This window comes from Vombatus ursinus, unplaced genomic scaffold, assembly GCF_900497805.2.
Source record: "Vombatus ursinus unplaced genomic scaffold, bare-nosed wombat genome assembly UNPS02014768.1, whole genome shotgun sequence".
NCBI classification, from domain to species: Eukaryota; Metazoa; Chordata; class Mammalia; order Diprotodontia; family Vombatidae; genus Vombatus; species Vombatus ursinus.
The window spans coordinates 5,258,199-5,269,738 of NW_020954546.1; the positions used below are offsets into that span (position 1 = coordinate 5,258,199).

The following is an 11,540-nucleotide window of genomic DNA, read 5'->3' on the forward strand; positions in this document are numbered from 1 at the left end:
CTTTTCATCTAAAATATTCTCCCTAAAACTGAAGAGAAGAAAACCACACGGACTTTGCATGCCCCCAAGGCTTAAAAGAAGCTAATTATTGTAATATTGTGTTATATATACATACATGTGTTTTTATATATGCAGTGTATATACGTACATGACAAATCTTAAAGTGCTATACAAATTCTAGCTATTATCATCATTTCCAGAGGAATTATAACAAACATAAAAAATTGCAAAGTGCCTTATGAATTATAATAATAATAATAGCTAACTTTTATACAGTGCTTACTTTTTCCGGCACTGTGCTAAGCGCTTTACAAATATTATCTTGAGTCCCACACCAGTCCTACAATAGGTGCTATTTTCATCCCCATTTCTTGTATCTATGTTGTTAACACATTGTTTCACATAAACATTTCCTCGTTTTGACATAGTCCACACATCGTTTTTAATAGCTTTGTTGACAAGCCAATCCTTGAGAAGGTGGTCTGATTCCCTGCTTTTGAAGGTGAAGAAAGCTTGGAAGATTAGGGAGACCAGGACGGGCAAAGCAGACGCACTACGTGTTCGAAAGAGCCCCAGCCTTGGAATTAGAGGCCCCGAGCTCTCTAGTCCCTTCCTGCCACTAATTTGCTAGGTGACTGTTTCTGTTCTTAAATGACACAGCCTTCCAACTTGAATGCCACCACCCAAGGACAGATTGAGCCCAGCCCTAGCTGCCTCTCACGTAGAAGTTTACTGGAAATTGTGAGGAGCTTGAGAAGGTGGGAGGAGAGGTAGGCGGTCCTAGTAGGAAGGGGGCGGAGCTGTCGAGGCTCCCCGCCAGTAGGCCGGGCTATGGCGAGGGAGGGGAGGGGCTAGGAGCAGGGCGGGGCGAGGAGTGAGTGAGGCGGGGCCGCTCCGGAGCTCGGCTCTATCCTCACCTCGGCGCTCGGCTGCTTCTGCCTGTGACGGTTTCCCCTTTCCGGCGGCGAAGCTGAGCAGGCGGAAAGCGCCGAGCGCCGAGCGCCGAGCGAGCTCGGGGCCGCCGCCGCCGCCGGTGACGGCTGGGGCCGGAGGAGGGATGAGCTTGGCCGGAGGCCGAGCACCCCGGAAGACCGCAGGGAATCGATTGTCTGGGCTCTTGGAGGCAGAGGAGGAAGATGAATTCTACCAGACCACTTACGGGGGGTTTACAGAGGCAAGAGCGGGGTCCCGCGGAGGGGGCGGGGCTGCGCGGAAGGGTCTGAAAAAGGGGCCGGGGGTGGGATCTGAAAGTGGAGAGCTGGGGGATGGGAGGGGGCGCGGAGAGGAGGGGGCCGGAGGGGAGCCCCTCCTCAGCCTTCGCCTTTCCGGGCCCTTCCCTGGGACAGTTATCGGAAGGGGAAGGCCAGTCTTGTATTTCTGCATCCTTCACTGTCCCGGGCATCAGGCGTCGGCTAGGCCTGGGTTCCAGTCCAGCCTCTGACATTCACCCCTGTGTGGTCTTGGCCAAGTCACTTCACTTCCGTCTGCCTCAGTGTTTCCCCATGTGAATGCAGTGGGGATGATGGTGATGATGATGATGATGATGATGATGACGATGACGACAACGACGACAGTAGTGTTTATGGAGCGCTTTATAAATATTATTTCATAATAGCACCTACTTTCCAGGGTCGTTGTGGGAATAAAATGAGAGAATATTTGTAAAGTGCTTAATGTTAACTATCATCATCATCATCATCATCTATTCCCAGAAAAATTATAGTGAATTTTAAAGATTGCAAAGTGCCATATGCATAATTATTATTAATATTATAATAGCTAACATTTACATACTGCTCATACTTATATTTATATAGTGCCGGGAGATTCTATTGATTCTTTTTTCCTTGAAGGAGGCAATCAGAACTTGTGACTTACCCAGGGTCACACAGATAATAAGTATCTGGGGTCAGATTTGAACTTAGGTCTCCCTGACTCCAGGGCCAGTGCTTTATTTTTCGCACCACCTATCTGCACCAGACTGGATGGCTCCGCTAGAGAAAGTGAGGCTGGTGACTTTGCACAGCCCTCCCTCACTTAAATCCAATTCACTTACATGTCATGACATCACCTCTCTGATGTCATGGTCCTCTTTGAGAAGGACAAACAAAAACTATGTACCAAGAACTGTGCTAAGTAAGCCCTTTTCAGATATTTCATTTAAGTCCTATACCAGTCCTATGAGATAGGTGCTATTATCATCCCCATTTTACAGATGAGGAAAATGGAAACTGAAGCTCCAAGAGGTTAAATAATAGCTAACATTTATGTGATGCTTACTATATGCCAGGCACTGCGCTAAGCCCTTGCTAAACCCTTTACAAATATTATCTTATTTGAGTCCCACAGAAGTCCTGTGAGATAGGTGCTATTATTTCCATTGTACAGATGAAAAAACTATAAACTGAGGCTCCAAGAGGTTAAATAATAATCAGCATTTATGAAGCACTTTACAGATTTCTCTTATTTTATCCCTACAATAACCCTAATTACAGATGGGAAACTGGGGCACAGAGAGGTTAAATGACTTGCCCAGAGTCACACAGCTGGTAAGTATCTGAGGCAGTATTTGACCTTAAGTCTTCCTGACCCCAAGTCCAAAGCTCAATCTATTGTGCTGCATACTTCCTTTACAAATTTCTTTCCCAGAGTCATACCGTTAATAAATGTCTGAAGTGAGATTCAGTAGGGTCTTTTGGACTTCAAGGGTAGTGTTCTTATCCACTGTGAGATTGAGAAGGGTCCCTAAACAGTTTGGAGATTATTAAACAATTAGTTTGTGAACATTAGGGAAGTGATGATCAGAGTAAGCATGTAATTACATGAGAACAATGATGGTAATTACCAAGAACAAGAAGTAATTGGTGGCTCAGTTGGTAGATCACTGGGCCTGGATTCAGGAAGACTTGAGTTCAAATCCAACCTCACACACTAGCTCTGTGATCTTGGGCAAGTCACTTAATATGTGCCTCAGATTCCCCATCTATAAAATGGAGATAATAAAAGCACCTCCCTCCCCGGAGTTGTTGTGAGCATCAAGTGAGATAATATTTGTAAAGTGCTTACTTAATACAGTGCCTGGTACATAGTAGGCACGATATAAATGCTAGGCTAGCAATTATTATTATTATTATTATTATTATTATGCCAGACTGACTTCATTTCATAGGATCATAAATTTAGAGCTGGATGGGTCTAAATAAATTTACAACTGTAAAGGTCATGTTGTCTAACCTTTTCTTAGTGTGTATAAGGAAAATCAAGTCCAGAGAGTTATGACTTCCTCAGGGTTACATAAGTAATAAGCAGAAAAAGTCTGGATTTAAATTCAGGTCATCTGACTCCAAGTTAAGTGTTTTTTGCATTCTGTTTTAGGTTTGTTCTTTTCTTAAAGAGGTTATCAAGGGAATACTGTAGCCATGGTAAACCCAGATTTCTGGAAAGCATATGATGGAGTTCTTAATGATATCCTTATGTACCAGATGAAGAGATGGGAGCTCCATGGTAGTACAGTTAAGTGGAATTGTAGGTGATTGGAGCCTTTTATCCAAAAAATGTTTGGTTAATGGATCTTCTTACCTGGAGCTTTGTCCTCTATTTCTTGCTGTTCTATATTTTTCATCAAAGGTATGGATGAGGGCACAAATATCTTATTTATCAAATTTGTAAATAACCCTAAGCTAAGGGAAAGTTTTGGATGACATACTTAGGGTTCAAAACTTTGGGCCTGTTGATGTATCATGAAATTTAACAGACATAAATATAAAATACATCTCCAGGGTTAAAACTTCATCTGTGTGGGTACAGAATGGGAGAGTTCACATGAAACAGCACTTCATCTAAAACAGATCCAGAAAATCTGTTTTGAAGAATCACAGAGTTGGAAGGGGATCTCAGAGTTCATCTAGTCCAACCTGTGCCCAAATGGAAGTATTCTCCACAGTGTTCCTGACAAGTGCTTTACTCAGCCTTCTGATCGAATATTTCCAGTGATGGGGAACTCAGCACCTCTCCCTACATACAGCACATCCCAGTTCTAGGACAACTCTGCTTGTTAGGAGATAGTTTTTTATATTCAACATTAATCTGCTTCTCAGTTTGTTGCATTCATTGTTCCCATTCCTGTCCTTTAGGGCCAAGCCAAACAAATAGTCCTCTTCCACATAAGAGCCTTTCAGGTACTTGAAGTTAGTTACCACATCGTCCCTTAGTCTTCTCTAGGCTAAACATCCTATTTCCTTCAGCTGATTGATGTCTAGAGCATGTTTTTAAGTCTCGTCCCCATTCTGGTTACTTGGCTACATATGATTTCCAGCTTGTCAGTAATCCTTCTGAAACACAAGTGCCTGAACATGGTACTACATACCTGCTCTGATCAGGGCAGGGGGCCAGGGAATTTCCTGCATTCCAGACCCTAGGCCTCTCAAGTGGCCTTAAAACGGTGGCAGCATTATTGGGTGCCACATTACATTATTGACTCATAGTTAGCTTCAAGCTTACAGAAGCCCCCAGATCTTTTTCAGTGAGCTATTAGGTAACCACCGCTTCCCCATCTTGTTCTTGTACAGTTTAAATTTTTGAGCCTAACTCTTGGGTTTTATCCCAGTTGTTATCCTTATTTCATTCACTAAAAACTCAATGCAAATCATCATTGAGACATGGCTGCCAAAAAAACTAATTTGATTTTAGGTGTCATTAAGCAGAGTATCCAGAGAGAGGGAGGTGATAATCCCACCACATTCCACATTCTGTAGGAGTCAATCTTCATTGGGAATAGTGGGTTTAATTTTGAGGATCACATTTAAGAGAGACATTGACAAATGGGAGTAGGTCCATTAAAGCACAACCTGGATAGAAAAGGGTCTGGAAACCATATCTCATGAGCAATAAGGAAAGAATCAGGGGTGGTTCAACCTGGAGAATCTTCTTTCAGTTGGGATATGTCTTCAGATATTTAAACATCTATTATATGGAAGAGAGACTGAACCTGTTCGGTTTAGCTCCAGAGGAAAAAACTAGGAAGTTACAGGAAGCAAATTTTAATGCCCCATAAGAAAGATTTTTTTTTAACCAGTTAGAGTTATCAAAAAAAAAAAAAAAGGATTCACTGCCTTATGAAGAAGTGAGTTTCCCATCATTAGAAGAGTCTAGACAGAGGATGGATAACTACATATTGAGGATATTTTAGAGGGGATTTCGACATTGGGTGAGGATTAATCTAAATCAGAGGTGTCAAACGTGCTTGAGTACTGCCCAAACCAAAATAAATAAAAATACAGTAAAAGACAGATGATGCTAAAACATGGTTTTCTAAGTCAACGTGCACCAGCCGGGATTGTGCTGGCCCCTGTTTCTATTGGAGTTTGGCACCACTGACCTCTAGGTTCTCTTCCAACTCTTTAAAAAAATTCTATGACTTTTCCAAGGTCATCCGAACCTATGCCCTGATGTACTCACCAGCCCATGGAGACATAAGTCTGAAATTGAACTCATAACCTTTCCTCCGAACCCACTTCCTCTTCAATCAATCCTACCATCATCCTCCCAGTTTTTTAGGCCAAAACCCTTGTGCTCATCCTTGACTTCTTTTCTCGGCAGTTCTTGTCCCCATTCACACTGCCTCCACTTTTGTCCGGGTCTTCATTAATTACCTTAGGCCTCTGCCCCGTCATTGCAACAGCCTCTGCTCTAATCTCTTTCCAGACTGCTCTACAAGCATGACCAGTTTAATCTTAAAACACAGGTTTTCAGTCAACCCTCACCCCCTTTCTGGTCAAAAACTTTTAAATGTTCCCTGTTATTTTCCGGATGGCATTCAAGGCCTTGTACAACGTAGTTCCAGCTTAACCTTTTTATCCTTATTTTCCCCTACATGAATTCTTTACTTCGGTCAGACTAGTCTAATAATTTGTCCCATAATTGTGCCACAGCTATTCCTGCTTTTACCTTTGCCGACCTTGTGCCTTAAACCCTGCATGCCCTTTCCTCCTCTCCCTACTTCTCGGTGTACTACCTTTCCCTCAAGGCTTACTCAGGTTCCACCTCTTTAAGGAAGCCATGGCTTATTACTCCATCCCTTAATGATTGTACCTTCCCTCCAAATCTTAGAGCACTTTTTGCCCATATCTCTTCCTTATGCACCCTTCATTATTAATTACTCTTTTCATAAGCAATGTGATGTACTAGAAGGAACCCTGGATTGTGGGTCCAGACCCAGGTTCAAGTCTTAGCTCTTCCACTTACCATCACTTACATTTACTAAGCCTCAGTTTCCTGATTTGTAAAGTGGGGATAGTTGTATTCCCTACCTCACAGCTTTGTTTTTAGAATCAGATAAAGTGGTATGTGTAAAATACTTTGTAAGCCTTTGTGAAAAAGGTCTCTGTGATTGTGAGCTCTTATTATAACGTGCTGTCCCCTCAACCAGACTGTAAAATCCTTGACGATGAGAGCACGGCTTCTTCCTCTTCCTCTCCTGTACCTATTAAGTGCCTAATAAATGTTTATTGATAGTGAGCATTCAAGAAACATTTTCAGGGCTATTATATACCAGCCTTCTGCAAGGCACTGTAGAGCACAGAGAGATAAGTAAAATGTGCTCTTTCAAGGAGTTGAAAGCCTGTTGGTGAAAGTCAGAGATGTGTGTGTAATTTTTTTTGTTTTTTGTTTTTTGTTTTTAGGCAGTTGGGGTTAAGTACTTGCCCAGGGTCACACAGCTAGTAAGTGTCAAGTGTCTGGTCTGAGGCCAGATTTGAACTCAGGTCCTCCTGACTTCAGGGCCGGTGCTGTATCCACTCCGCCACCTAGCTGCCCCACATGTATACATATACAATTAACATTAATGCAAGGCACAATATACTGAGTACATCAGAAAGGAACAAATAGAAGTTTAGAAGAGGGAAAAATCATAACGTGGATAGAATTTTAGAGCTGAAGGAGCTCTCCTAGGCCATCCTGTGCAAACTCACTTTCTCGGTCAAGAAGCTAAAGCTTGGAGAACCTAAGCAGCTTGCTCAGGGAAGTGCCAACAGGCATGGGAGGGAAGGAGGCTTTGGACTCAAAGCCCAGCGTTCTTTCCAGTGGAGAATAAAGCCGGGAGAGCTTTAATATTTCCAAAGCCTATTCCTAGCCATTGTTTTATTTGATTCTTGCAGCAACCAGAGGGGGCAGCCAGGGTAGGTATCAGTATTCACATTTTCCAGAGTAGATAACCAAGACTCTGAGAAGTGTGCCTTATCCAGGGTCACAAATAATAAGCATCAGAGGTAGAATTAGAAGTTGTTAATGCTGGAAGCAGGGGTGGGGGTCTGTCTGGGTAGCCTTCTTAGTGGAGGAGTCTTGTTGTTCAGTTGTTTCAGTCATGTCTGACTCCTCATGACCCCATTTAGGGTTTTCTTGGCAGAAATACTGAAGTAGTTTGTCATTTCCTTCTCCAGCTCCTTTTACAGATGAGGAACTGAGGCAAACAGGGTTAAATGACTTGTCCAGGGTCACACAGCTAATAAATGTCTGAGGCAGAATTTGAACTCAGGAAGAGGAGTCTTCCTGACTCTAGGTCTGGCACTCTATCCACTGCACCACCTAGCTGAGTTTAATATAATAGTAATAATGATAGCATTTAGCTTGATTATAGTACCTACTATGTGCCAGGCACTGTGTTAAGTGCTTTACAGGTTATTATCTTATTTGATCCTCACAACAACCCTGATAGGTAGGTGCTGTTATCATCCGCATTTTACACATTTGAGGTAGATAGAGGTTAAGTGACTTGCCCAGGGTCATACAGCTGATACGTGTTTGAGGCTGGATTTGAACTCAAGTCTTCCTGATTCCAGGCCCAGTGCTTCAACACTGAAGAAGAAGAAGAGAGTTATATCCCTGATCCATTAGTGACTATGTTCTGTGCTGACTGAATTCTTATTTTCTTCTTCCTCCGCCAGGAATCTGGTGATGACGAATATCAGGGGGACCAGTCAGACACAGAGGATGAAGTTGACTCTGATTTTGACATTGACGAGGGGGACGAGCCAGCGAGTGATGGGGATGGCGATGAGCCGAGAAGAAAGCGCCGTGTAGTCACCAAGGCCTATAAGGTGGAGTGGGGACCCTGGGGTTAGGGAGGGCCTGCCCAGCATGAGCTTTCTCAGATTCTGTACGCTTCTGCTGTCTTTTGCCAGTCTTCAAGGTTTTTCCCATTCCAACCCAATTCCCTCAGTCTTGGGGTTCCCTTCGCTAGGCCCCAGGTTCTTGCGCCTTCTCCTTATTCGCTTAGCCCCCGGTCTCTGATCTCAACCTGCCCCTAGGAGCCTATCAAGAGCTTGAGGCCTCGAAAAGTAAGCATCCCAGCTGGCAGCTCCCAGAAGGCACGGGAGGAGAAGACGCTGCTACCTTTGGAACTGCAGGATGATGGCCTTGACAGTGAGTGGGGAAAGAATGGGGAGACTGTGTCTCCCCATCAGAATGTCTTAGTGCAATTTAGCTCTGGCCAGGCCCAACATCTACCCATCCAGACCAGAACTAGACCTAGAGGATTGTGGTGGAACCACGTTGTTGACAACAAAGAAAAAATAAGCCCAGGGTCCACTAGATGCTTACAGGTACGAGGTCTCCTCATGAGTACAGAATAAAGCAGCTCTCTCTCGGGTACAGAGGGAAGAGGAGACTCAGTTCCTTCCCGCAGAGCACCTGTTACTTAATTTATGAGAAGAGATGATCCAAAGGTAGATGCCTGGCAGCCGACTTTTAATTTGGGGTAGCCACCTTGTGGACTAAATGTAGCTAGTGTTTAATTCCAGCCTGTCAGCATGCTTCTGGACTGTGTTTCCTTGTGCTCAAAGGAGGTCCCTTATTTGATACAGCTGTATCACAACAGAGTTAGGGAAACGAGCCAACGATCAATGACAATGTTGAGGTGATCTGTCCCTCAGCTCTTCTCAAATGTCATGGCTAATCCAGAGTATGGGCATTGTAGGACTTAGAGCAGAAGGGAGCCCCAGAGGCAATCTAGCCTGACACTTCCGTTTTGCGGATGAGGAAGCCGAGTCTTACCAAGTCTGATGATTTGTCCAGGGCCTCTTAGGTAGGAAGTAGCAGAGCCAGGGTTTAACAAGTGGATGAAAGGGAAACGGTCTTGTTGGGGAGTTGTTATTTTAGGGGAAGGAGCTAAGAGTATTTTGATCTGAGTGGGCTTCTTGGAGGAGGTGGTTCTGAGGTACAAGATTTCCCACTTTCTCACTCAATATCTCTAGGCCGGAAGTCCATGCGCCAGTCGACAGCTGAGCACACTCGTCAGACATTCCTTCGGGTTCAGGAGCGGCAGGGCCAGTCACGGCGCCGGAAGGGTCCGCACTGTGAGCGACCCCTGACACAAGAGGAGCTCCTCAGGGAAGCGAAGATCACAGAGGAGCTCAACCTGCGTTCCCTCGGTCAGCCGGGGGGCTGGGGGGGATGAGAGGCTGAGAATGGGAGACAGGAGCTAGAAGAACAGAGGGAAACTGAAAGTACCAAGAGTGGAGATTTGGTGTAAAGGACGAAGCAGGAAGAGGCAAGGGCGGACAGCCCGGCATTGTGGGAGGTGTGAAGCTGGGGCTGTGGGGCCGGGAACCAAGAGGAGGCTCTGGACAGACAAAGATGCAGTGCTGGGGGGGCATGTTGGGGACAGAGGGAGGCCCTGAGTGAAGCCTTAGGAGGCGGAAGACAAGGCCTGAGGGGAGGGCTGATGGTGCACGGGCCAGTGGAGCAGAAGGGCCTGACTCCTTCCCTCCATCCCCCAGAGAACTATGAGCGACTAGAGGCAGACAAGAAGAAGCAGGTTCACAAGAAGCGCAAGTGCCCAGGGCCGGTGATCACCTACCACTCCATGACGGTGCCTCTGCTGGCTGAGCCGGGACCCAAGGAGGAGAACGTGGACGTGGAGGGGTGAGTGGAAGAGGCTCTCCTGAAGTGTCCCTGGCCCGCAGCATCACTCCCCGATCGCCCCTCTTCTCTCTCCTCTATTCCCATCCTTAGGCTAACAGAGTTTCCTTTGTCCTGGCTCACTTTTTCCCTGTCGTTTTCTGTTTCTGTCTCTTATTCATAGACGTCTTCTTGTCTCTTCCCTTTCTCAGGCTTGAGCCACCGCCTCTGGTCTCCACAGGGGTTCCTCACGCTGGGACGGGGCCAGTGATCCCACCTGCCCGCTGCTCACGTACTTTCATCACCTTCAGTGATGATGCAACATTTGAGGAATGTTTTCCCAGGGGAAAACCCCCCAAGATCCCCGTGCGTGAAGTCTGTCCTGTGACCCATCGTCCAGCCCTGTACCGAGATCCCGTCACAGATATTCCCTATGCCACAGCTCGAGCCTTCAAGATCATCCGGGAGGCCTACAAGAAGTACATCACAGCCCATGGACTTCCACCTGCTGCTTCTGCCCTGGGCCCTGGCCCACCACCTCCGGAGCCCCTTCCTGGGCCTGGGCCCCGGGCTCTTCGCCAGAAAATCATAATCAAATGAAAGCATGGCCGGTCCTCAGAGAGCTCTCTTTTGTCCTTTGTCACCCGGACCTTCCTGACCTCACCTCTCTGCCCCCCTCTAGCTGTTTCTCTCCCTCGTACCCATCGTGGACACCTTATTCTTTCTTCCCTCTTTCCCTCAAGCAACCTGCCCATGTCCTGTCTGTATTTTTTAATCTAATAAAAATAGGAAAATTCTTGTCTGATAAGCCTTCTGTGGAGTGGAGGAGGAGGGACATTTGTGCCATGGACAGTGAAAGTATCACTTACCATTATTTTGATCCAGCATAATACATAAAAAGTGAATGTAGGAGGTGGCACACACGTCCGTCTTTTCAACCAGACTGCGCCCTTGTTGAGGGCAGGGGCTGTATTGTTCTTATGTCTCTTGTGTCTTCATTGCTCAGCGCCTCATACGTGGTCTCTAAATATTTGCTGATGACCCCGCTGGGACTAGAATTCAGGTGTCCAGAACACTTCTCTTCTGCGGAGTAGCGAAGAACTGCTATGGCTGCTACTGGCCACTAGGGGGGCTGGGTGTGTGTGAGGTGGGGTGTACATGCGATCTCCCACCCCCACCCCCACCTGGCCAGAACTAAAATAATAAAATGCTGAGCTCACCGCTCCCCCTGCCCCCTCCCCCAGCACAAGGCTCCTCCTGCTGCCCGGTCAGTGCCCAGGCAGAGCAGACAGACCGACAGAAGGGGAGGTGAGAGGGGAGGGGGCTGACAGGATTGGTGGGCTGGGGGAGCCTGGGAGGGGTGGGAGAGTGCGGGTCTTAGTGGGAATCATGGGGAGTTGGAGGCTGAGTGCATGTAGGTAACACTGTCACTCAGGTTGTGTCTACACGACAGTGAGGTTCTGTGTGGTTTACACTATTGTGGCTATTTCAAGTTTGGTGTATGTGTATGTCCCAGTTTGTGTGTCTGGGTGTGGGGTGTAGATCTGTACGTCTCCCCACCACACTAATTGTACTTCCCTCCCCCCAAGCTCCCACCAAATGTTTCTAGAAGAACTTGACCCCAGATTACAAGGCATGAAGTCATT

At 46.2% G+C, this 11,540-nt stretch overlaps 1 protein-coding gene across 1 annotated transcript; it reads left to right on the plus strand.

Annotated features, from left to right (window-relative positions):
* Positions 1–1,008: 1,008 nt before the first annotated feature.
* Positions 1,009–10,702, plus strand: LOC114043121 (vacuolar protein sorting-associated protein 72 homolog). Its single transcript, XM_027862079.1, has 6 exons — positions 1,009–1,174; positions 7,941–8,093; positions 8,304–8,418; positions 9,249–9,425; positions 9,774–9,918; positions 10,107–10,702. Exons 1-6 carry the CDS (start codon positions 1,058–1,060, stop codon positions 10,492–10,494), a joined length of 1,095 nt encoding a protein of 364 aa, XP_027717880.1. The 5' UTR covers positions 1,009–1,057; the 3' UTR covers positions 10,495–10,702.
* Positions 10,703–11,540: the final 838 nt, after the last annotated feature.

Coding starts and splice junctions, on each gene's coding strand:
- LOC114043121 (XM_027862079.1), top strand. CDS start 1,058: ATGAGCTTGGCCGGAGGCCGAGCACCCCGGAAGACCGCAGGGAATCGA. Junction 8,419..9,248: donor GCAGGATGATGGCCTTGACA/GTGAGTGGGGAA, acceptor CAATATCTCTAG/GCCGGAAGTCCATGCGCCAG. Junction 9,919..10,106: donor GAGAACGTGGACGTGGAGGG/GTGAGTGGAAGA, acceptor TCCCTTTCTCAG/GCTTGAGCCACCGCCTCTGG.